This window comes from Pelodiscus sinensis, chromosome 19 (assembly GCF_052426305.1).
Source record: "Pelodiscus sinensis isolate ZL-2025 chromosome 19, ASM5242630v1, whole genome shotgun sequence".
Lineage (NCBI taxonomy): Eukaryota > Metazoa > Chordata > Testudines > Trionychidae > Pelodiscus > Pelodiscus sinensis.
This window is the reverse complement of record NC_143070.1, coordinates 27,918,581-27,943,889: the sequence shown is the minus strand read 5'-3', so window position 1 is coordinate 27,943,889 and position 25,309 is coordinate 27,918,581. Positions and strand designations below refer to the sequence as shown.

At 54.3% G+C, this 25,309-nt stretch overlaps 1 protein-coding gene and 5 non-coding genes across 6 annotated transcripts; 4 read left to right on the top strand and 2 right to left on the bottom strand.

Moving 5' to 3' along the window:
- Positions 1-1,048: 1,048 nt before the first annotated feature.
- On the top strand, positions 1,049-2,708 carry LOC149522642 (butyrophilin subfamily 1 member A1-like). Its single transcript, XM_089771184.1, has one exon. It carries the CDS (start codon positions 1,798-1,800, stop codon positions 2,500-2,502), a length of 705 nt encoding a protein of 234 aa, XP_089627310.1. The 5' UTR covers positions 1,049-1,797; the 3' UTR covers positions 2,503-2,708.
- Positions 2,709-7,446: 4,738 nt separating this feature from the next.
- Positions 7,447-7,519, top strand: TRNAK-UUU (transfer RNA lysine (anticodon UUU)). The gene has a single exon. It is a non-coding gene; the product is annotated as a tRNA-Lys (tRNA).
- Positions 7,520-7,967: 448 nt separating this feature from the next.
- Positions 7,968-8,040, top strand: TRNAV-AAC (transfer RNA valine (anticodon AAC)). Its single transcript has one exon. It is a non-coding gene; the product is annotated as a tRNA-Val (tRNA).
- An 8,498-nt stretch (positions 8,041-16,538) lies between these two features.
- TRNAT-AGU (transfer RNA threonine (anticodon AGU)) lies at positions 16,539-16,612 on the bottom strand. The gene has a single exon. It is a non-coding gene; the product is annotated as a tRNA-Thr (tRNA).
- Positions 16,613-18,682: 2,070 nt separating this feature from the next.
- Positions 18,683-18,791, top strand: TRNAL-CAA (transfer RNA leucine (anticodon CAA)). Its single transcript has 2 exons — positions 18,683-18,720; positions 18,746-18,791. It is a non-coding gene; the product is annotated as a tRNA-Leu (tRNA).
- A 6,210-nt stretch (positions 18,792-25,001) lies between these two features.
- Positions 25,002-25,107, bottom strand: TRNAR-UCU (transfer RNA arginine (anticodon UCU)). Its single transcript has 2 exons — positions 25,071-25,107; positions 25,002-25,037 (listed from the first exon to the last, which is right to left on the bottom strand). It is a non-coding gene; the product is annotated as a tRNA-Arg (tRNA).
- Positions 25,108-25,309: the final 202 nt, after the last annotated feature.

The window sequence follows — 25,309 nt, the reverse complement described above, 5'->3', positions numbered from 1 at the left end:
AGGAGAAAGCGAATCTCTTCACAGATTGTCCTGGGCTTCCAGTGAGGCTATGAGGTTGGTTCTTTTGCAGGGAGAGGCCTGAGTGAGAAAGTAGGAGGCTTCAAACTTCTTTAATGGCATGAATTGCCTAGCTGAAGTTGAAGTAGCTTAATTCAGCTCTTAGAAACATAGAATCATAGGGCTGGAAGAGACCTCAGGAGTCACTGAGTCCAGATGCCTGCCCAAGGCAGGACTAACCCCAACTAAATCAACCCAGTCAGGATTTTATCAAGCCAACACTTAAAAATCACTAGGGATGGAGATTTCACCACCTAACTAGGGAACCCATCCCAGTGCTTCACCACTCTCCTAGGGAAATAGTTTAATCCTACTATCCAACCTAGACCTCCCCCACCGCAGCTTGAGACCATTGCTCCTTGTTCTGTCATCTGTCACCACTGAGAACAGCCTCTCTCCATCCTCTTTGGAACCCCCCTTCAGGAAGTTGAAGGCTGCCACCAAATCCCCCCTCACTCTTCTCATCCTTTCTGTAGTGGGGGGCCCAGAACTGGACACAATACTCCAGATGTGGATTCACTAGTGCCAAATAGAGGAGAATAATCACTTCTCTAGATCTGCTGGCAATGCTCCTCCTAATGCATCCTAATATGCCATTCGCCTTCTTGGCTACAAGGGTACCCTCTTGACTCATAACCAGCTTCTCATCCACTGGAATCCCCAGGGCCTTTTGGCACTGTACACATAGCAGAAAATGGAGAGAAGAGCATTCTCCCTCTGACTTCCTTTACTCCTCCTGAAAGCAGGTCTACCACCAGCTACAGAAGAGCCTCTCAGTGTGATTAGCTGTCTTAACATGACCGCTAATTCAAACCCTGGGAGATCGGCAGCAGCAGCCTCTTCTCTGCACTGTAGACATACCCAAGAGGGTTCGGGGGGGGGGGGGGGGCAGCTATAACAAAAACCCAGCTCTGTGTGTTAGGATTGGGGATGTCGTGGGCAATATAGACTCCTGAATCTCACCCATCTTCTCCCTTCCCCCACCAGACATGCTGCCCACTGTGCTGGAGAGAGCAAGAGGAAAGTCCCCGGGAGCTTTCAGACAAGGTGAGGTTTCAAGTGGAGACTGAAAACACCTTCCTGAGCTTGTAGCTCAAGTCACCAACCAAACCCCCAGTGACCACGACAGGCAGAGCCCCAAACCTGCCCACTGAGTGGTGAGGAGCCCCAGGGGCACTGGATCAGAAGGACGAGGGGCCGTGTCCTGCCCCTTTAAGCAATGGGATGGTCGGACCCCCCACTTCTCACTAAGGGCGCAGTTTGCAGGCAGGGGGCTTTGCAGACAGGGGCTGCACTTTGTGTCGGGGCAGCTGATCAGCGCAGCCCCTCCTTGGGCACCAGCCTCTGCCCTGTGCTGCCCCTCCCAGTGACCCCACCCCAGATCCCCTTCCCCAGAGCCCTGTCCCCGGCCAGGCCAGAAGCCAGAGCTGGGCTCCCCCCATTGAGCCTGGCTGCCCTGAAGAGCCCTGGACCCTCCACTGCCCTGGGGTGACTAATGCCCAGGCCCTGCTCTCTGGGGTGAGGCGGCTCTTCCCCCGCGCTGCCCCCTCCCCTCTGTGCCCTGGGCGGGGGGTGGAGGCTGCAGCAGGGGAGGGAGTTTCCCTCTGGGGGTTAAAGCTGGAACCTGCCTCCTCTGCCCCCACCCCACTGAGCCCTCCTGCTCTGGGCCTGGCCCTAGGGGTGGAGCAGCCCGAGCTGGGGGGCAGGAGGCTGCAGCCTCTGCACACAAATGAGAAGCTGATGAAGCGGGTCCCATTGCCCAGGCTGAGGCGCTGCAGTGACAGCTCGGCTCAGTCTCAGGGCCCAGGGCAGAGGCAGCTCCCTGGGGCCCAGGCCTGTCCCAGCCACAACAGGGCTGCTGGGGAGGGTGAGAAATGGCCCCAGCCGCCCCCAGGGCTGAGCTCTGCCCCTCACGCCCTGATTCTCTCCCCAGCGACTGTGACTCTGGATCCAGACACGGCGAATCCCAACCTCGTCCTGTCTGAGGATGGGAAATATGTTATCTGGGACCGTACCCAGGAGCGACTGCCTGACAACCCGGAGAGATTTGACTCTGAGCTCTGTGTGCTGGGCCGTGAGGGGTTCACCTCGGGGAGACATTGCTGGGAGGTGGAGGTGGGGGATGGGCGACACTGGGCTGTGGGGGTGGCCAGAGAGTCTGTGAGCAGGAAGGGAGGGATCAGACGTATCCCTAAAGAGGGGATCTGGGCTGTGGAGAGGTGGGGGAGTCAGTTCCGAGCTCTCACCTCCCCTTTGACTCCCCTGCACCTGATCCCCCCCAGCAGGATCCGTGTTTGTCTGGACTGTGACCGGGGACAGGTGAGATTTATTGATGCTGGTTCTGAGGCCCTGATCTTCACTTTCCCGCCGGGCTCCCTCCCTGGGGAGAGAATCCGACCCTGGCTGGGGGTGTGGTCAGCATCCCCACTCAGCCTGTGTCCCTGAAATCAGCTTCTCTAGCCTCACACACCCCCTCTGTGACCCTGGAGGACTTCCCCCTACCTACCTCCTGGCTCCTCATTTCTAGGATCCCTGAAAGCTCCTGCCCCTCCCTCCCTCCCTCCAGCCCCAGAGATTGGAAGGGTACGGAGAAAACCCCTTGAGAATGCAGATGAGGCAGAGGTGGGGGCTGGGCAGGGGCAGAACTAACAGCCGGGCTGGGGACAGGCAGAGGTGAGGGCTGGGCAGGGGGCAGATCTAAGAGTCGGGCAGGGGACAGGCTGGTAGGAGGGGTGGGGGAGGACACTGAATTAATCACTAAGGGGTTGGGGAGAAGCTGGAAGCTCCACAGACACAGGGAGTGGTTTGTACCCATCTGCCAGCCAGAGCTCCTGCTGCAGGAGCACAGTCACCTTCCCCTGTGACTCTTGGGGAGCCGGTGACACTGACAGTCACACACAGAGTGCAGAGGAAGGTGAGGGATGTAGACAGACCAAACCCCTTCACACAGCCAACTCCAGCCATTGGAAACAGAAGATCCCGAGTTTTATTTAAGTCAGTCCAGGAGCTACCGCAACCCAAGTACCCCTGCCCTGCCCCGCCCCTTCTCCGAGGCCCTGCTCTTGCCCCACCTCTTTGCTGAGGTCTCACCCTCCTCACCCTGTACAGGAGGAGAGGGACAGCGTGACATCAGCGCCCCCTGCCTCTGTCTCCCCCACCCTGCACAACAAGCAGGAGGCTCCCGGGGGCAGTGCTGAGGCGCTGGGCAGGAGCAGCAGGGCACTGGGGGGAGGGGAGTTGACGTGCCAGCACTTGACAGGCTCCCAGCCAGACCAGTCAGGATCCCCTGTCAGAGCCTCCAAGCTCTACTGGTTGGTGACCATCCCCTTCAAAATCACTGGGCCAGTCGCATGAAGGGTTTTTATTATTATTTTATTTTTTAATCCTGAGGCCTGGGGGAGGCAGGAAAAGGGTTTGTTTAGCCAGAGGGGATTAGAAGGAAAATTCAAATGAAAATAAAACAAGACTAAAGGGAGAGTCCTGGAGACATGGTGAAAATCTCCTTCCAGGCTGGGTTTTGAACCCTCCTTCTCAGGCCCTTTCGCTGTCCAGCGTCGGTGACTTACTGTAAATAAACTAGACAAGCAATTCTTGTTTGTGCCACTTCACTGTCTCAGCTGCAGCTCCTGGAGGCAGAGGCCAGGGATTTGCTGCCTGAGGGGGGTGCGTCTCCGGAGTGCCCACAGAGAATATCCCACCCCTAGGAGGAGAGTTTGGGGTTTGCTGCGCTGTGTTCCTGCCCAGCCTGGGCTCCTCTGTCCTGCCCACACCTTGTCAACCAGCAGCTCCTCCACGGGGCTGTGTGGGGAGGTGGCTGGTGCACAAGGTGCAATCGAGGAAGGGTCCCAGGTGTTGTAATGCTGAGCATCATGGGGCCTAATTTTTTGGCCACTAGATAATTCCCGGAAGAGAGTGTGACCTGCACAGCTGAGTTAGGGGCTTAAACTCCGTAAGCAACGCGTGGGCGTCACACACACAAAAGCCAGCTCAGCAGGCAGGTCCCCGGGAGCTGTCTAAGCCAGCCAGGGGAGATGCTGACAGGAGGGGAGGGGTGCGCTAAGCCCCGCCCCTCTCACAGGGAGATGCCTGCGTCTGGGCTGCAGGGGGTGCCAGTCCCTGCTTAGCAATCCACCGGCGGGAACCCAGCGGCAGGGTCGGGTGGCTCAGGCACCTGAGGTGTTTCTTGCCAGAATAAGGCAGGCACCTGCCTCGCCCCATATGCAGTGGGGGAGGGGGAGGGGGGGTTTGGTGATTTCACCCCCTGGTTAGAGCCACACACCAGGGCCCGTCCCCAGGCTGGGGGCGGCTCTGTACTGAGACCTCACCCCCCAGCTATCCAGTGTGAGCCCCTCAAGCACTAACAGCCTGGACGTGGGGGGGGGGGGAAGCTTCCCCGGGGGAGGCTGGTTCCCTGGCCCGTCTCTGCCACCCACGTCCCACCCCTGCTCCACCGCAGGCCCTGCCCCAGAGCCACTCCAGGCCCTGCTCTTCCCTGGTTAGTCCCACCGCTGCACCCCTCCTGCCCTGCCCCCGTGAATGCAGAGGTTGGGAAGGGACACAGCGGGGGGTGGGGGGTGGGGTCAAGGAGAGCTGAGGAGAGATGCGGGCGAGAGGGGGGGAGTCTCTCAGGGTTGGGGATGTGCAGACAGGAGGGACATGACAAGTGAAGGGTGGGGGGTCCTGCGGGCAGGGTGCTGGAGGAGAGGAGGGACACAGTGAGCAGTGGGGGGAGGTGTCTCGCAGGTAGGGGCTGGATGACAGGAAGGACACGGTGAGCAGGGCCATCCCTAAGGGAGACCGGGGACCTGGGGCAACCCCACTGGCACAAGTCCCACCCTGCTTCTGCTCTACCTCCAGCTCCCCCATGCACCACCCCTGCTCTGCCCCATCACACCCCTTCTTCCCCTGCTCCATCTCTTTCCCTGTGCAACGCAAGCCGAAGAATTATCAGGGGCCTGGTGTGGGGTGGCAGCTGGGATTGTCCCTCTCTCCCCACACTCACCTCCGCGGTGGACCTGGAGCAGCCTGGGAGCCTGTTCCTCTCTGCCCCACCCCGCCTCCCCTGGCCTGCTGGGCTGAGCAGGGACCCTGCAAGTGCTGGGTGGGGGATCTATGGCCCTCAACAAGGAGTCACAGACAGGCCCCGCGGGGACTTTGGTCTGGCCTGTCGCCGGGGCAAGCCGGCCTCTGTGACTGATGTTTCCTCAAACCACAGATCACCCCAACATTCAGGTTGTGCCCAGTCCCAAAGACCAGCCACTTACCCCAGGTCACTTGTGTGGTGCTGCGTGAATTAGGGGAGACACGCGAGGAAATTGTTAACACCGATGTTATTCGCTTGCCAGGACTCAAAGCAGAAATGCCAGGGGAGGTATCTGCAAACACGCTGCTTTGCAAGTCTCCTGTCGGTCCGTTTGTCTCCCCTTTGCCCTGGGAGCTCTGGGTCTGTCTGAATTTCATACTTGTGCTGTGCAGCTGGGTCCCACTCCCAGGCGGATCGGCATGAGCACAGCCTCCCCCGCCTGGTGCTCCAGCCAGGGACATGGGCTGTGCCATAACCCCAGTGACAGACCAGGGCCGACGCCTGCTGAGCCAGCGAGCCAGGCAGGGGCCTGTGCGGTGAAGCTTCTGTTTGGGGACAGGAAGTACCAGCCTCATGGCAAAAGCACATAAAGGCACCTGCAGCGTCCCACTTCTGCTTCCTACCTCTGCAGTAACTTTGCTACAAGCCAACCTCTGGGGTGAGGCCCACGGGGTGGGGGAGGGTTTGTTTTTTTGGGGGGGCCAGAATGGGAGCAAGGGCCACCCATCCCCAGCAGTAGCACAGGAACATCCCCAGCAGTAGCACAGGAACCTTTCCCGTGCATGGTGAGCAGCAACATCCAGAGCCCTTCCCCCCAGCCGGACACTGCCTGGCAGGTGCCCTGCTCCGGGGCACGCTGGCCTAGTGTCCCCTTTGGACTCTCCTCCCTGCTGACAGCCACAGCAACAAGGGCTGGTCAGTGCCCAGGGGTTCCTCTTCTGCTATGGCCACAGGACAGGCCTCTCTACCCCACACAGCAGGTCCAGTCCCAGACTGGGTTCCAGCCAGAGAAGGGCGCCCCAGCCACGGCAGGTCCAGTTCTGAGCTGAGTTGAGGCAGGGGAAGACACAACAGGTCTGGGAAGAGCATTCCTGCCTGGGCTCCAACCAGGCAGGGGCCTGGCAGGGCTGAGCGTGGGCTTCTGTGCTAGGAAGGGGTGACCAGGCCATGGCAGGTCTCAGCTATAGCAGGATCGGGTGGATGTGGAAAGCCCAGGCTGCAGCTCAGTGCAGGCTAGGAGCCAGCAAGCCCTTCCTCTCTTCTCCTTCTCTGCTAGGGGAAGGGAAAAGAAGTCTCTCCTTTGAGCTGGAGTTGAACCAGCCCCCTAACGGGCACTTGCTACAGTCCTCTGCTCTGCCAGCTGAGCTATTGCAGGGCCTGGATAGGGCTGTGAAAGGGTCGTCACTGAGGCAGACATCTCGGCTACGTCTAGCCTGGCATGATTTTCTGCAAATGCTTTTAACGGAAAAGGGTTACAGGAGGGGCAGGCACTGAACTTCTAGGAGAAGCAAGAGAGAGGCTGCAAACAGCTGACAAGGATGGGATTTGAACCCCTGTGTGCAGAGCACAAGGGATTCTCCAACTGCAGCTCAGTTCTCATCCCTTATTTTCACTGTCGGGGGCTCAGTAGCCCACCTGGCTCCTAAGCTCAGCTGGTGCTAGAGGCAGCCAGACAGTGTGAGCAGGTTAGAAGGGGGGGATTTGTGTATTTGGGGAAGGGCCCGGAGCCTTCACTCCCAGTCACGCACCTTGGCACAAAGACCAACGGCCCCTGCACAAAGTGCATTGTGGGGAATAAGAGTTGGGGCAGCAGGAAAGCGGCCAACCCCTCAGTACCAGGGCACAGGCAGGAGAAGATGGGAGTGAATCCTGCTACCTCTGCCATGGCTTGGCCCAGGAGGGCTGGGGTCTAGCAGCTTTTCACCCCGGCTTTGTGGGAGGCCAAGTAGGAAGGGGCCTCTGGAGGCTCATAGCCCCCTGGCCTGCTGTGTCTGTGGAAAGGGGGGAGAGGACACATACCTCTCACTGGGGAACAGGGCGCATGGATCCCACTCGTTCCCGCAGAAAATGAAACAGAGCATTTTGCAGAAAACAGGCCCGAGCCCTTCTCCTGTCCCTGGAGAGATGGAAATGGGGCCGTTCCTTGTGGGGAAAGAAGTGGGTGTGTCGGGAGTGGGGTTCGAGTTCAAACCTCTCCACAGACCAGAACCCCACATTATGGGCAAGAAAGAGCCTTGAGTCAGGCAGTGGAGAACACTTGGCTCCTGTTATGTTGTGATGGGATATTAGGAAGCTTTTTGCATACAGCCTGGCTAGCTCAGTTGGTAGAGCATGAGACTTTTAATCTCAGGGTCATGGGTTCAAGCCCCATGCTAGGCAGTGCCCTTCCTTAACTCACTTTCTCAGCCTACAAGCAATTTGCTCTCAGCTTTCACCAGGGTTTTAGAAAGCAAAAGTCTAGTCCTGGGGTCCAGCTTTAGTAGAACCAGAGAGAGAACCAACTGCAATTTCCATCTTCTGAGGAGAAGGGAAGAGAATTTTCTTCTCCTCAGTTCTAGCCACATCAGCCCAGGGAGGAGAAAAAATAACCCTCCGCCCCCTGATTGTCCCTGTCAGCTTCTGTAGCTTCACCTCCTGCCACAGCAGCTCCAGCTTTGAGCTACAAATCTCAAGGGGCTGGTGAGGAAACGAGGAGCTGGCAGCTCGGGTTAGTGGCTTCCCTGAGAACAAGAGGTGGAGTGTTCACAAGGTGCATTCCCCTCCCCGGCAGAGCAGGGTGTTAGAAAGAGCTAGGAACAGAACTGTCCTCCAAGTCCCAGCCTTGTGTGTTTCTGTGGTGTAGTGGTTATCACATTTGCCTAACATGCAGAAGGTCCCTGGTTCAAAGCCAGGCAGAAACACAGGGTCTTATCTTATTGCTGCGCCCCGGATACATGCAGCTCCTGCTACTCAGACTGTGCCTGGGATAAGCCCAACTCCCATGTGAGGGGGGTGACATCAGCTGAGAATGCCCCTTGTTGCCAGCCTGGGGAAGCCAGATGGGTCAGGCCAGGTACCTGATGGACACTTGTGTCTCAGCCTCCCCTGCATTTGGAAGCTGGCGTATGGGGCCAGCTCCTCCTGCTGCTTCCCTTGTGTGACTTTCCTAAGGAGGCAGTGAGGCAGGAATGGGGCAGAGGAGGGAGGCCAAGCTGAGGGGGGCAGGACAAAAGCTCAACATCTCAGTGGGACTCAGTAGGGTGAGCAGAGACCCCCCCTTGTTCTGCCAAATCCTGTGGCAGTGGGGCTGGCTGTGGAGAGGCAGAGTCCTCAAAATCCACCTTCTTTGGCTCCCTTTCCTGCAGGCTCCCTAGAGAGGGATTTGTGCCCCCTGCTGTGAGTCTGAAAACACCTGCCCCCTGGCAGCTCTGTCTCTTGTCTGGCAGTCTGGGAGGGGCTGGGGCCCTGGCGATGCAGAGTCAGGCCCAGAGTCAGGCCCAGGCCTATGCGTGGCTGTAGACAGCAGCAAAGACTTCCAAGAGGAGAAGGCTGAAAATTCAGCATCAAACGTGCCCCCTGCTGTGGTCCTGTAAGGCGACCTTGACAATGCAGCGCTATTTCGGGGTCCTAAGGCATCTGTAGTATCTATCCCGTGTGTTAACAGTGCCCTATTATTTTGAAATACAATGGGCTCGCTATTCCAACATCCCTGTAAACCTCATTACATGAGGAGGAAGGGACATTTCAGAATAGCAGGTTATTTCGAAATGTGGTGCTGTGTAAACACCAAAGCATTTTTCAAAATAAGATGAAAAAGACAACTTCTGTAGCTCAAAATGTTTACCATATGTCAACCCTCTGTCTACGCTGAACCCTAAACTTGAAATAAGATGCTACATCAGGGCTCTGTTTGCCCTGTTTAGTCCAGAGAACACATCTGCTCTTCCACAAAATTTTTCGGAAGAGCAGATGTGCTTTTTTGGCATCTCTGTGAACTTCATTTTATGAAGAAGAAGGGATGTTCCAAAAAAGGGTTTTTTTCCCCCACATTTGGCCCAGTGTAGACAGGCCAAATGTCAGAAAAGCCTCTTCCAAAAAAAGAAGCAGAAAAAGCTATGCAAACTGGGGTTCACAATTTACCAAGCTTTTTCAGAAGAACAGTGTAGTGTAGACATAGCTGGAGTGTTGCACAGCACTGGTAGGAGACATGGAGGGACAAAAGGGTCCATGGGCATCTGCAGCCTTTCAGAGCAGCCCTTGCCTCCACCCTCATTGGGGTCTGCTGGACTAAAGCCCATCCTGGTGTCAGCCTAAGGATTGCCCGTTCTGTAAAAGCTGCCCTGGAAATGAAGAAGCAGCTAAAGTAACTCTGACGGGATTTGAACCCACAACCTTTAAATCACTGCTCTGGTTAAACCAAAGCACCACAGCTTATAAATCCAACACATTTTCCGTTGTGAGGCAGAGCCTCCCAAACTGTTAGCTTTGCTGTCTCTGATATCTGCTTTGCAGCATGCCAATTGCTGGGGGCAAAGAAAGGGGAGCCAGGTCTGTTTCTTTTGGGAGAGCGAGTAGGAAGAGGGGGGGACCACTGAGCACCCTGACAGTGAAAACAATTGGGCTATGTCTACACTGGCGGGTTTTGTGCCAGAAATATGCAAATGAGGCTAAGCGTAACGGCATTGCGCAAGAGGGATTTTCTTGCACAAGAAGGGGCTGTGTAGTTGCTCCTTCTGGCACAAGAGCCTCTTCCACAACAATGGCAGCTCATTCGATATGCAAATGAGGCTCACTCACTCCCTTGGCCACTTGCCACTGCTCCTACTGGCCGCCCGCCAGCCACTCCCTCCAGCCACCCCATTCGTGCTGCTGTGGGTGCCAGTGTCTCACCACACTGTGAAATCAGACCAGAGACGGACACTGTCACTAAACACCCATATCGGAAACGCTCCTCTGGATGCTGGGCCCACCAGAGCCGTGTGCCGCTGCCATCTGCCTGTTCCGTGGACATCTTCCCATTGCAGAGCGCGCCGAGCCAGACTGTGACTAGACAGCCCGTCTCTGGGCACCCAGGGGCTACATCTACACTGCAGGCTTCTTGCTCAAGAATGGCCGTTCTTGCGCAAAAACTTAAGGAGCATCTACACTGCATACGCGTTCTTGCAAAAGTAAATTTATGGCAAAACGTAGGAAAAGAGGGCTTCTTGGGCAAGAGTTATTCCTCTCCCCATGAGGAATAAACCCTCTTGTGAAAGAGCTCTTGCAGAAGAAGGTAGTATGAATGGGCAACAGGGTTTTTTTGTGCAAGAAATCCCTATGGCTAAAATGGCCATCAGAGCTTTCCAGCACAAGAGAGCGTGCACACTGCCACGGACATTCTTGCGCAAAAGCACATGGCAGTGTGGACATGCTCTTGCACAAGACATTTTGCGCAAGAACTCTTGCACAAAACAGTTCTTGTGTAAGAAGCCTGCAGCGTAGATGTAGTCAAGGGGTGTTCGGGTTTCTTACGAGCACTGAGCTTTGTACAACAGCCCAGAGAACATTGTGAAAAGCCAAAACCTTCCAGCCCTGGGTGTCCCTGGCCAGCCAGCAAGTGGCACAAAGGTTCCTGGCAGTGATGGCTTTGGGTAATTGGTAACAAATCCCCACAACTCAGATGAGGTGGCCGAGTGGTTAAGGTGATAGACTGCTAATCCGTTGTGCTCTGCATGCATGGGTTCAAATCCCATCCTCATCGGATCTTTGCAACACTTCCTCTTGCTTCTCCCAGATCTCTCTTCAGTTCAGTGCCAGCCCCTCCCATTGCAGCCTGGGGAAAGGGGAAATCTCCAGAGACACTCCCAGCTGGGACCCTCAATCCCTTCTGCCCTCAAGGGGAAACCTCACAAAGGAGATTCCAGGCAGCCAGGCCATGGGGGTCTCTGAGATGCCCCAGCCCTGCAGCCTGTCCCACCTGGCTATTGCCATGGTCCCTCTGTGAGGTCACTGCCTCCCAGCCAATGAGCTGAGGTGCTGAAAAAGTTCCTTGTGATGTCACTGCTGCCTTGCAGGCTCATGTCCTCCCCTGCCCACCCCCTTGGCATGTGTCAGCTGCTCCCCCTCTTCCCCCATCACTCAGGGCTGGTTCTGGGGCTCACACAGGGAACATCAGAGACTGCTCAAGGTGCCACATGCCCCCAGGGTCACCTTTTAAATGTCAGGGCAAGCCAGAATCTATCCCATCACTTCCCCAAAACCCCACCCCTTTGCTGAGCCCCTGCCGGCCCCAAACCTTTCCATGGACTCTTGGTTACTAATGGACACTCGCCACTAATGACATAATCACACCCCAGCCATTTCGCTAGGGCTGCAGCTGGGGAGAAAAGTTTAATTTAAAACATTAAACAATTAAGCATTTGAACTGTCTCATGTTAGTTGATCAACCTTAATTTTAAATAAAGGAAAACATTACGGCCAGCACACAATGTTTCAGTGTCGCTTTATTTATGGCAGGGGCGGGGAACCTTTTCTGGGTCGGGGGGCCACTGACCCGCAGAAAATTGGGGGCCACAAAAGTGAGAAACAAAAAACCTCTTCCAAAGGCCCCCAGCCCTCTCTGATGTGGCCCCCAACTAAGACACCTCACTCCTCTGGCGTTCCAGCCCCCATGGCGTGAGGGGAAGGGACAGGGAGGACTGAGGTTCACATTTACTTTTCTGGGGAAGCAGAACTAGTGGATTTTGTGAACCTGCTTAGTCTATTGGTTTCTAATCAAAAACCTGAACCACTCAGCCGCCTCAGCCCTGATCTGAGCAGTGCCAGAGGGCTGGGGAAACTGGTAAATAATCCCAGTGCCCAGGCCTGACGGCACCTGCCCCACAGAATTCACACAGCAAATCTGGCTCCCCGAGCACAGGAGGAGTTTGGGGGCTCATTGCTGGACTGTGGGGTGAAGCATTAAACCAGCCCCCTCCTGTGGGGCTGTGAGTGTTGCTATCCCTGCTGTACAGACAGGGCCATGGAGACAGGGAGAGATTCACTGAACAGGCCAAGGTTGCCTAGCGAGTTAGAGCCAAGATCTGACCCCAGCTCCCTGCCCCACCCACCGACGTGCTGACTCCCTCACTGCCATGGGGCTGTTTGCATTGGCCTCTTCTCTCTGGAACCAAGTTTAAGCCACAGCTGAGGCTCTGGGCAGGGGGCTGGGTATGGGGGGTCTGAGTGTGGGAGGGGAAGCGTGTGTTCCTCTGGTTCACCTTTTCCCTTTATTCTAGCCCAGCAATTACCCTGCTGCAAAGCAGAGTGAAGAAATGAGGGTTGCTGTGAGCTGCGGTGCAATAATCGGGGTCTTGGACTTCTAAGCTGTAGCCATTAGTGTGAACTAGACTAGTCATTCCAACATTGTGGGTTCAAATCCCACCCGAGTCACTTTAGCTGCTCTCTGATTTCCAGAGCAGCTTTTACAGAACAGGCTGGACCTGCCCCTGTTGCATGATGAGAGTGTCAGGAAGCTTGTGATCCCAAGACCTCTGTGTGAGACTCCCCTGGGGGGGCTCACAGGAGAGAGCCCCTGGGTACCACACACGGGCCACGGAGACCTGCTCCTTGGTCAGTTGGGCGCGAGAGACGTGCCTGAGACTCCTGGTGGGTGTGTGGGCCCTGCCCTGCCCTTCCTTGAAAGAGACGGGGCAAACACAGGGCTGGTTGACAGGGGCTGTGACACTCTAGCAGCGGGGTCGTCCAGCCTTTCAGCTGGATTCAAACCAGGCTGGTTGGAGCCTCTTGCGCTCACCAAAGGGGATTCTGCACTTGCTGCCTTGGGAGCCAGGGTCACATTGCAGAGCTCCCCCAGGGCAGGGTTTGGGTCTCAGGGTTTGGGTTGGAGTCCCTGGGACGGGGAAGGGGGGTTTGGTCCCTTCCTGAGGGCAGAGAATTAACAAGAGAGAATTCCTTCCCCCGCAGCAAGCTGAGTTGGCTAAAGAGTTAGTAACAGAATATTTTCCCAAGTTTAAATTGAAGAAAGAAAAGCCTCCGTGGTGTAGCCATCACTGTGTTTGTTTAACATACAGCAGCTCCTTAGTTCACAGCCCTATAGAAACACAGGCTCTTGAGGTGTCCTCTCTGATGGGACAGGCATGTTCTACTCTGAGCTGGGGGTCTCAGGGCTTGGGTCCCTTCTTGCCTTACTCAGGGTTGTGCAGAGGTGTCCTGGAAGCTCTGGTCGAAGGCTCTTTCACAGGCGAGTTCTTCTTGCTGGTCTCCTTCTTGGACCACAGTTTATATAGTGAAAATTGAGTCCTGCTTAGCAATATCTTAACCAATTATTTTAGTTTAATTTTGCTAACCAGTCATAAGATACTATTGTCATTTACCTAACCAATCATACTCCACCACCTTAGTTGATTGACATCTAGCAAAATTAATTTTACAACAGACAGAAACAGATCCAAACCAGACAGCAACCACACAGACAAACAATGGGAAAGGGAGAACAAGAATCATAGAATGCCCACTGCACAACCACAACTATTGATAAGCAGTTTCTTGCCAGACAAAACGGTGTTTAACTAAGTTTTCTCTACCCATCTTGAGGTCTGTTTCTTATCTGGTACCAGTGGGTGCCATTAGGACAGGATCCCCTTCTCACAGCCTAGTCTGACACTATTTCAGTGTCATTTAGCTGGAATGTGAGTATGTGACTCCAGGCTTTACAGCTAATTGCTGCTGCTCTTGAGTCTGGCTGCAGAAGAAGGCTTTAGCTTAGACCTACTGAATAGCTACAGGCCTTCCAATAGGGTTAAAGAGAAACCAAATTGTTACAGATGACCTTTCCAGGCCAAAGATAGAAGGAAACCCTCAGGGGTGTTTCTAGACCAAGGTTCATTCATTGGTTTGTTTTTTTGTAGACCTGACCCTTCCGCACCCCTAGAGACTCTGGAACAAAGAAGACACATGAGAAGAACCCAACTTTCTTCCTTTTGCTGTGACATGGATGGATCTAGCTCAGGTTTCACTCAGGGGGTCTGTCTGCATGTGAAGTACCTGTGACAGTCCCTGTGCACCTCTGCCCCTCATCAGCAATGCCATATACTTGGGGGAGCTCTTGCCCTGAGACTTGCAGAAAGGACAACCTGGACAAAGAAGAACTACTCAGGCACCCTTTTATAGCTCAGCTGGCAGAGTGGAGGACTGTAGCGTGTGCTTGGCAAGTGATCCTTAGGTTGCTGGTTCAACTCCAGCTCAAAGGAGTGATTCTTTTCCCTCCAGCCTGGCCTTAGCAGAAGGCAACCAAGGTGGTTGCCTTGGGTCCATGTCTTCAGAGCCCTGCACTGCAATTGACAAAACAATGGTGGGGATGAGCTGCCAATCACATTTCTTGGGCTGTGCAGGTTCTGTCCACACACAAAAGTTCTTTCGGAACAATGGCCGTTATTCCACAATAACAATGCAAGAGTCTACACAGCAATTCCGTTATTTTGAAATAATTCTGAAGTAACAGGTGGCTTATTCCGACTTCTGCAAACCTCATTCTACGAAGAATAACACCTGTTCCAATTAGCTATTTCAAAATAAGGTCTGTGTAGCTGCGCCACTGCTGCTAGTTTGAACTAGCCCCTTCCTGGGGACATTCTAACTTATTCTTTTGAGACAGCTCGTCTACGCTGGGGAGCCTGCCTCAGACTATTCTGAGGTTTCCCTGCAGTGTAGACGTGCTAGTTCGAAATAAACTATTTTGGAATCACTATTCCAGACCAGCTTATTCCAAAATAAATGGGCCGTGTAGTCGTAGCCAGAGGGATGAAGAAGCAGGAGGAAAGCCAGGAGTGCAGAGGCCAGCCTGAAAACTGAGTGTCCCCAATACCCATGCTTAGGTCACTAGGTAGGTCCCATGGTGTAAGGGGCAGCACTCAGGACTTTGAATTCTGTAATCTGAGTTCAAATCTCAGTGTGACCTGCTGGTTTGAGCTTGTTACTGTGAGGTTTTTTCCACACTGCACAGCTATGTCTATGCTGCAGGCTTTTTGCACAAGAATGGCCATTCTTATGCAAAAACTAGCGGAGTGTTTACGCTGCATGCGCATTTTTGCACAAGAAAATGTACAGTAAACCATTGGAAAAGAGGGCTTCTTGCACAAGAAGGCAGTGTGCACAGGCAAGAGGGATTTCTTGTGCCTAAAAGAGCCATTAGAGTTTTCTTGCACAAGAGAGCATCCACAGATGCTCTTTATAAGGAGATAAACCATTTCATAGAGCTGGAGAGAACTTTGAGTGGTCATCCAGTCCAGTCCCCATGCTCATGGCAGGGCTAAGAACCATCCCTGACAGATTTGCCTCAGACGTCTCTAAATGGCCCTTTTAAGGATTAAACTCATAACTCTGAGTTTAGCAGGCCAAGGCTCAAACCACTGAGCTATTCCTGCCTCTTGGAGAACCCAGGATAGCAGTGTGGATGTGCTCTTGAGCAAGAACTCGTGCCGAGAACAGTGCTCCCTGTGCACTGGCCTTCTGTCTGGGTGCTGGCAGGAGGGCGAGAGGTGGCAGGTACCGATGGGTAAGAGGTGCCAAGGTGCATACAGAGACGCCAGCGACTGCATCTCTGCAAGTGATCTCACTGTGCACACCTCAGCTTTTCAAAAACACTCTCCTCCTGTCTGTGCCTAACACCAGTGTTAGTGTTTGCTACTGAGGGGTCCTGTCTGGGGGGAAATGGCAGTTCCAGGGGACACTTGTCCAGTGTTCAAACATCTAACAGATAACATGGCGAAAAGGAAGCCAAAGAGACTTGCACCTACTAGGAAACATCAAAACTACCACCTCAGATGGGACTTAAACCCACAATCCCTGGATTAGAAAACCATTAGGACACACTACTGACACTAACACAACAGAAATTCGCTTTTCCAAATACACATTCCTCAACTTTTAGATGACATATTTGAGCTGTTGGAAGGATCCAGAAACACAGGAAGGGCTGAAAATCAGCTCTCAGGAGGCACCTCCAGCTGCCCCCTGAGTGTGGGTCACCCCACACTAGACATGAGCGAAACTCAACACCTTGACATCTCGTCTCCCACCCAAAGCCAGGGGCTTGCCTCCCACAGCCGCAGCCTCAGCAGGGAGCCACTGGTGCTCACGCTGCTCCTGGGGAAAGGAGCGGGTCCCACGGGGGCTGGAGCTGGCAGGGAATGGCCGGTTGTCACTGAAGGGGAAGGATAAAATGCAGCCACATTGCGGAGGGCAGAGAGAGCAGCTGGTGCTGTGCTGGTGGCACCGTGGGACAGCCCTGGGGGAGCTCTGCAATGTGACCCTGGCTCCCAAAGCAGAATCCCCCTCAATGAGCACTAGAGACTCTGACCAGTCTGGTCTGAATCTGGCTGAAGGGCCCAAGTGTCAGAGGCCAGAAAGACATAGGAAGAAGTAAACAAAGCCCACCACAAGGCACCACTGGGAATTGAACCCAGGATCTCCTGTTTACTAGACAGGTGCTTTAGCCAACTGAGCCATGGTGCCTTCCTCAGGGAGCCTGGTGAAACTGTTCTACTCTATGGTCCCAGACAACACCTTTGCCTCCCAAAGTGCAGCCATTCCCCATTTCCCTCCAGCCATGGTGGTGTCTGGCTCCCTGGGCACAGAAGGCTACAGCTCAGCGGGCAGAGGCTCTGACATGCACATCTCCACCAGCTGCTTGGCCTGGGGAGTTGGCCTTGAGCTTTAGCATCACTGAGGGGAGGGAGAAGTGCAGCAAACATTGATTGTCTGGATTGTAAACCCCTGGCTCTCAGGGTTTGGGTTGGAGACCCAGGTGGGGGCCTGGCCTCCTGCAGGTTGGTCCTTTCCTGAGGGCACAGAATTAAGAGAGAATTCCTTTGCCCTGCACAAACTGAGTTGGCCAAAGAGTAAGTAACAAAATTTTTGTTCACATACAAGTAGAGGAGATCGGTCTCCCACAGTAGTGGTGGCCAATTGGTTAAGGAGTTTGATTAGAAACCCCTTGTAACCTCACTCAGAGGCTCCTGACAAGACTGTCTCCTGTGTCCCTCTCCACCTCAGTCCCAGTCTGTGCATGATTTCATATCTGAGGAAACTCCTTTTTCCCTGCCAATCCTTCCCGAGCAAGCTGTACCCTTCTGTGCCAATATTCCAGTCATGTATTATCCCACCGAGTCCCTGTGATACCAACTTCTTCCTGCTTATTACCCATCATTCCTGTGTGTCTATACCAGCATCTAAGACACAGATTAGAGTTTTCTTCCCAGTGGTCCCGTGTTGCTCCTTTATCTCTGCAGTTACAGCCTGTGATCTCTCCCATTTCTGGCCCATCTCCCAGGTGTCCATGTGATTCACTCACCTGGGGGCTTTGGTCACCTGCCCCCATCAAACCTAGTTTAAAGCCTCCTCACTAGGTTAGCCAGTCTGCATCCAAATACTCTTCCCTTCCTCGACAGGTGAACCCCACCCCTGCTGAGTAGCCCTTCCTGCAACGGCATCCCATGGGCAAGGAAGCCAAAGCTCCCTGCCCACTGAGCTGTAGCTTTCTGTGCCCAGGGAGCCAGACACCGCCAGGGCAGGAAGGCTGGAGGGAAATGGCTGCATGTTGGGAGTCAAAGGTGTTGTCTGGAACCTTAAAGTAGAACAATTTTACACCTGTATGTGAGGGGGGCACCGTGGCTTAGCTGGCTCCGGGGTCTCAAGCAGAGCACTGGGGGGGGGGGGCACATGTCTCCTTGAGGCAGGTTCCTCACTCCCACGTCCCAGACACGTACTGTAGCACAAAGAGGAAGGGTCCCTGCAGAAAGTGGCTACGTCTACACTGGCATGATTTTCCGAAAATGCTTTTAATAGAAAACTTTTCCGTTAAAAGTATTTTTGGAAAAGCATGTCTAGATTGGCAGGATGCTTTTCTGCAAAAGCACTTTTTGCGGAAAAGCATCCATGGCCAATCCAGACGCGGTTTTCTGCCAAAAAGCTCCGATCGCCATTTTCGCCATCGGGGCTTTTTTGTGGAAAACAGAACTGTGCTGTCTACACTGGCTCTTTTGCACAAAAGTCTTTCGGAAAAAGACTTTTGCCTGAACAGGAGCAGCATAGTATTTCCAGTATTTCCATGAGATCGTCAGTGCTTTTCCGGAAATTCAAATGGCCAGTGTAGACAGCTGGCAAGATTTTCCACAAAATCAGATGATTTTGCGGAAAAACTTGCCAGTCTAGACACAGCCAGTGTGTCCCAGGGATAAGCGTTAGCCCCAGGAACAAGCACAGGCCTGCAGAAGAGACACCCCTGGTCTGGCACCAACAAACCCAGGAGCCGCACAACTCAGGATCCCCAAGGGCAGTGACACAGACTCAGACTCCCTGGCACAGGAGAATCCCAAGCCTCAGTTCTGCCGGCCAGCGGTTTCCCCTCTTCTGCTTCTTGTCAGCTCCCTGCAAAACACCCCACAATGGTAGGTGAGGCTGAGTGTGGATAAACCCAGCTGTGCTGTAGAGCGGCTGTTAGGTGTGGAAATTAATGGGTTCCTTTGGCCTCCCTGAGCAACTCACCCATATAAGAAAACTGCAATTGAAGATGTTTCCCTAGCAGTCAGGATGGCCGAGTGGTCTAAGGCACCAGACTCAAAGGGATGCCCTTCTTTCAGTTGGGTGTTCTGGTCTCTGAACAGAAAGGTGGGTTCAAATCCCACTCCTGACACATCCTCCATTTTGTATCTAGAGAAGTGACCTCATTTCCCTCTCTCCCATGACATTGTAGAAGCGCTTGCTCAGTATTTCTCTGAGGCTGCATCTACACAGCAGCGTTCCTTGGGAATAACGGCCATTACACTGAAATAACAATGGGAGCATCTACACAGGAATTCCGTTATTCTGACTTTTGAGGATTATTCCGTTATTCTGACCAGTGGTCTGAGGAGCCAGGAAGTTTCCAGGCTGCAGCAGACAAGCCCACAGGCAAAGACAACGCAAAATCTCAGCTACTTCCTGCTCAGCCCAGCGGGGTCTCCATGTGGCTCCCAGACCTTTCGTTTGCCATTCCCCAGGCGCAGGGGCCCAGATTCAGCAACACTCACAGGCCCCACAGGAGGGGGCTGGTTTGATGCTTCACCCCACGGCCCAGCAACGAGCCCCCCAACTCCCTTTGTGCTCTGAGAGCCCGGTTTGCTGAGACCCTCCACCCCTGCCTCAGACTCTGTTCTGCTTGAGACCTCAGAGCCCTCCCTTGGGCTGCCTGGCATGTGGGGACTCAGGTCTAGTGGGGGATTTGCAGAGTCCCACAACAGCTGCTGCCAGTGTGCGGATGTGCACGTCTGTCTGGGGTTACTGGGCACCCGGCCTGACTGGGTTAGTCCGGGATTCTGTTCCTGCCATGATGGACATCCATCTGATTAACTCCCTTCACTTCCAGCCCTTCCTGAGAGTTGCTGCTTCTTTGACTAAAGTCCCTCCCCCTGTGTGTGTGGCTGGCAGGGGTTGCTAGATGGACCCATTCACATGTAGCTTTACTGAAACCCCCCTCGTTTCTGCCTTGAACCTCCCCTGGCCCAAGGGGTGCTGCCCAATAGAACAGTCCCTGTAAGAAATGTGTCACTTTCACCCCTGGGAGCAGCTCAGCCAGGCAAAGGGGCTGCCTGGGGCAGGACATTAGCCCTGGAGGGCAGGGGTGGGTGTGGCAGTGACATCACAAGGGCCTTTTGCAGCCCCTCAGCTTATTGGCTAAAGGAGGCTGGGAGGCGATGACCTCACAGAGAGTCCATGACAATGGGCAGGTGGGACAGGCTGCAGGGCAGGGGCCATCTTAGAGCTCCCCTCCCCCCCCCCCCGCCCTCCCCATGGATTTGCTGCAGGGAGTCTCCTTCAGAGTTGCCCTTGAGGCCTTTTTGGAGCCTTCTCCTTTCCCAAGACTAACTGACCTAGATATCCCTGTGGAGAAGGGAAGAGTCTCCAAGAATAGTGTTTCTAATGTGGAAGGGGAATTAGCTCAAATGGTAGAGCGCTTGCTTTGCATGCAAGAGGTAGTGGGATCGATGCCCATGTTCTCCAGTGATGGGTGCAAATCTCATTCTACTTTCTACTGGCAGAGCCACCTGGGGGCTAAGAGGGTCCAGACCCTCCCTGAATTCCTACTTGCTCTCCCCCAAAACCAGCCATGCTGGGGCAGAGAGCTGCTGGACGCCAGGCAGTGGCAGGAGCACTGGAGACAGGTTGCAGGTGGGGCAGAATTAGCTCCACTGGAAAAGTGCTGCCCCTGCGCATGAGAGGAAGCAGGATTCACTCCCATCTTCTCCCACCTGCTTGCGGGGCCGGCCCCTTTCCTGCTGCCCCTGGCTGGGAGCCAGGACTCAGGACCCTTTCCCAAAATATACAAATTCCGCCCCCTGCCTGCAATCCTCTGTTCTGCTCAAACAGAAGCCACAATGATACTCACAGCACATGCCACAACTTAAGTGTGGTTGTATTATGCTTTAAAAAAGCACCCAGGATCTTTTTCAGGGGGATAAGGCAACATGCCACATTTATTGACCATAAATAGATTAATCAATATTTATCATATGACACAAGCACACTCCGTCTTGTTGTTACCAAAAGCTTCTCCTCCTTACTGCACTGGCCAAGTGAGTTAGATGGGGGGAGGGGGGTGAGAGAGGTAGAACCAGGCTTCTGCTCAACAGGATCAATGCTCCCATATTGACAAGACGAAAACCCAGGGTCCCTCTGCAAGACTCCTCATAAGAACATAAGAACGGCCGTACTGGGTCAGATCAAAGGTCCTTCTAGCCCAGTATCCTGTCTGCCAACAGTGGCCAGCACCGGTGCCCCAGCGAGGGTGAACCGAAGACAACGATCAAGCAATTAGTCTCCTGCCATCTCTCTCCAGCCTCTGACAAACAGAGGTCAGGGACACCATTTCTATCCCCTGGCTAATAGCCTTTTATGGACCTAACCTCCATGAAATTATCTAGCTTCTCTTTAAACTCTGTTATAGTCCTAGCCTTCACAGCCTCCTCTGGCAAGGAGTTCCACAGGTTGACTACATGCTGTGTGAAGAAGAACTTTCTTTTATTAGTTTTAAACCTGCTACCCATTAATTTCATTTGGTGTCCTCTAGTTCTGCTATTTAGGGAACTAATAAATAACTTTTCTTTGTCTGCCCTCTTCACACCACTCATGATTTTATAGACCTCTATCATATCACCCCTCACTCTCCTCTTTTCTAAACTGAAAAGTCCCAGTCGCTTTAACCTCTCCTCATATGGGACCCGTTCCAAACCCCTAATCATTTTAGTTGCCCTTTTCTGAACCCTTTCCAAGGCCAAAATATCTTTTTTGAGGTGAGGAGACCACATCTGTACACAGTATTCAAGAAGTGGGCGTACCATAGTTTTATACAGGGGCAGTAAGATGTTCTGGGTCTTATTTTCTATCCCTTTCCTAATAATTCCTAGCATCCTATTTGCCTTTTTGACCACCTGGAGATCCTGGGCTAGCTGGACAACTGGAAAGGCCCAGTCTGGTTGCTTTGATGTCCTGTGAAAGGCTACTGTAGGTGAGCAAAGACACTTGTGTCTTGTGTCCCTGATGCTCTAGCGGTTAGGAGCCAGCACTCTCACTGTTGTGGCTTTGGTTCAATTCCCAGTCAGGGAAACTGTCCTCAACTTTCACATAACAATTCCCTTGCCATTTTTCTCGCCACATGTTACAGCAGCTGTGACCCAAAAGGTTAACTCAGGTCCTCTTTCCCACCTCACCCACATTGCTAAGACAGCACTTGCCATTTTCAGAAGGGGCAGAGCTGGGTGACTCTAACTGCCCCTCCCCTCTCCTGCATGGGCAGCGCTACAGGAAACTCCATGGCGCGCACAGCACTAGCCCAGCGCACAGTCAGGTCGGCACAAGATCCATTGTTTCAGTTTGGCTGTTGAAGGAGACAACACAGAACTGGCTCCAGCCCCCACTCAGTAACCTGGGGAAATGACCCACCAGGCCTGGGCCCCTCGGAGAGGCAACGATTCCCCACTGGCCAGGGCAGAGCCTCCCTCTGACACAGTCATGGAGCCTTCTCCCCCTTCACTCAGCTCTCACTGCTCGGTGCTGCCAGGGAGGGGCCTCACTGCGAGAGCCGCCTGGGCAGGTTCCTGCCAGAGACACGTCCCAGAGCAGGACGGATGCTCAGACCGACACTGAGTGTTGCTCAGCGCTGGGGTGAGACAGGGAAGGACAAAAGGGTCTAACGGCGCCTGCAGCCTTTCAGAACAGCCGCTAGCTGCATCCAAAGTACCAGCCTTTCCCTCCACCCTCGCTAGGCACTGCCTGGACTCAGGGCTCCCCAGTGCCAGCCTAAGGGCTCTGGAGAGGACAGGGCAGCTCCAGGGGCAGAGTCCTTTCTTCTGCAGTAGTTCAAACCCAGCCCCTTGGCTCGAACTGACGTTACGCCTCATTTTTTGCCCTCTGTGCCTCCCCACCCTCCAAACATACCCCAACACATCCCCTTCCCACTTCCCTCTCCCCCTCCCCTTGCTGGTAACACAATCAGGACTTTTCCCTGTTGAAAGAACAAACTCTCTGGTTTTTATGTGGGGAATGTAGAACTGGGGAGGGGCTGGGGAAAGACCCTGGGAGGGGGAGGAGGCTGGGAGGAAGGGCTAAGGCTGGCACCTTCCTCTGGTGGTCCCACTGCCTCATGTCAGGGGCCTCAGCAGCGCTGGGGGGTGGCTCCAGGGGGAGAAGCTGGTTCAGGGGAACTTGAGCTGCTGGGCCACTGAAGCAGGCTCACACGCTCCAGGCCTCCTGGTCATATTGAGTCTCCCCGTGTGGCCTGGGCTCCCGAGCCTGCCCCCCAGCTGGTGCCTTGAGGTAGCCACTGCAGCATCAGTTTAAAGGAGCAAACAACAGCAGTGATGTTGTGGTTGGGCATCAGGTCCCTTTCTTTTGGGGACAGGAAGCCAGGCCAAGGCCCTTTTAGCCACTGGGGCTGTGCAGACTGGAGCCTCCCCCTACCAGATCTCTGCCCTGCTTCCTGCAAAGCTCACATTTTTGCTTCTTTCTGCTTCCCTGTCCATAGCAGGCAGCTAAAGGAACGGAAGTTACCAAACCAAAGAGCCTTGTGGCCAGCATAGGTCTTGAACCCATGACCTTGGCGTTATTAGCACCACGCTCTAACCAGCTGAGCTAGCCGCCCAATATAAATACAGCTCACCAGTGGCCCTTTCAAGAAAGGAGCCTCAGGCAGCTGCAGCGATGTCTCTGAAGCTGCCAAGGGCTCTTCTCTGACAGGGCCACTAGCGACTCACTGTGATGTGCGCTGGCTAGTCCAGCTGATTTGAGGTTTGGTCAAGGTGGCTGGTGGCCAGCAGACCCAGGGCAAAGAGGCAGCAGGAATCTCTTGCTGCCAGCACCTTGCCTCCCAGCTTCTTCCCTGCTAACAGCAGCCGCAGCCCCTTTCGGCCCCTGGGTCAGCCCGGAAAGGGAGGCGGGAATGGGGCCTCAGATTACAGTCCTGAGCACTGCTCTTAACACCAACCACCCCTCACTCAACTGGGCCAAACTGGTGCCCCAGTTCATGCCCACTGGGACCTGTTTTACTTGGGTTCCTTCCACCCAGAGCCCCCTTCTTCTCCTGGGCTGCGAGGAGCATCACTGGGATCCTTTCTCATATCCCAGCACAGGGCCATCTCTCCAGTGACAGGAGACGGGGCTGGTTTCAGGATTTCTTTTAGTGCAGCATGAAGCAAGGGGAGACACAGGAAAATCAACCCCATTTGCAAACTTTGTGTGACAGGAGGGGTGTGAGCTGGGGAGGCTGCCCCCCCAGAAGGTACATTTGGTTGCACCCAGGGGCAGCAAGAATTCAGGCCCTCAGGCCAGTGCATTGGGGACAACGTGTGAGCCCTTCCATGAGCATTTTCTGCTCCCACTGGGGAAGGCAGCTGGGCAGGACCAGCCTGCAGCCCACGTCCCTTTCAGCCCCAGGTGCAGGAGGTAACAGAGAGGGGAGGAAAGTCCATGGCCAGAGCCTCCTCCCAGCAGTCTGGCCCTGCGCAGAGTCTGTGCATGATGGAGCCTCTCCCAGCAGGGCTATGGCTTGTTCTCTGCAAAGTGCTCAGCCTGTTTCATTCCTTTGCAGGAGCGAGTGGGATCCATGCGCCCTGTTCCTCACTGACAGGAGTGTCTTCCTCCCTTGGTTTCACACAGGGTCTGTTCTCCTTCCAGGGAGGAATGCGAATCCAGATGAGTGAAATTGCAAATGAAACATGGATTTGAACTTCCTGAGCCTCATTTGCATAATTTCAAACACCAAGTCCAATTGAGACCCACTAAATCAAACCCAGAGGCACCCCCACCAGCACTGCATTGAAGCCTTTGCATTTCCATTTGTGCCACATTCTGGGTCCTGCCCAGCTGCCTTCCCCAGTGGGAGGAGAAAATGCTCATGGAAGGGCTTTTTCCAGAAGAGCAGTGCAGTGTAGACACAGCCTGAGTGTCGCTCAGCACTAGCAGGAGACAGGGAAGGACAAAATGGTCTAATGGCACCTGCAGCCTTTCAGAACAACCCCCAGCCCCAACCCCAAGGACCAGCCCTTCCCTCCACCCTCCCTGGGATCTGCTGGACAGGTCCAGACGCAGGCATGGGCGAGCCCGGTAGCTGCCCAGGATGTCAACCGATGTGGGGTGCCTGATGGCAGATGCATCCCTTACAGCTGCCATCAGGCGTCACGTGCCCAGCTCCCGCAGCGCCTTCTCGCCCACATCCCTGTGGTGCAGGTCAGCAATGCTCTCCCCCACAGACGCAGGCCCCACACGGGCCAGGCCTGCTGCTGGAAACTGTCTGGATTCAAGCCCACCCCAGTGCCAGCCTAAGGATTGCTGGTCTATAAAAGGTGCCTTGGAAATGAGGAAGCAGCTAAAGTGACTCTGATGGGACTCGAACCCACAACCTTTGAATATCTAGGTACGCTTACACCAGCTCCCTGCAGCTTAGAAGTCCAACGTGCTTTCCATTGCACCACAGAGCCTGATTGATACCTCCACTCTGCTTTGTAGCATGTACATTGCTGGTGGAAAAGAAAGGGGAGGCAGGTCTGTCTCTTTTGGGAGAGCAGGTAGAAAGAGGGAGAGGGCCAATGAGCCCCTCCAGGGAAAATAAGAGATAAGAACTGAGCTGCACCTGAAGAATGTGGGCATTGACCCCACTGCATTTTGCATGCTAAGCAAGTG

Excerpts from the sequence above, each read along its gene's own strand:
- LOC149522642 (XM_089771184.1), top strand. The coding sequence starts at position 1,798 with ATGAAGCGGGTCCCATTGCCCAGGCTGAGGCGCTGCAGTGACAGCTCG.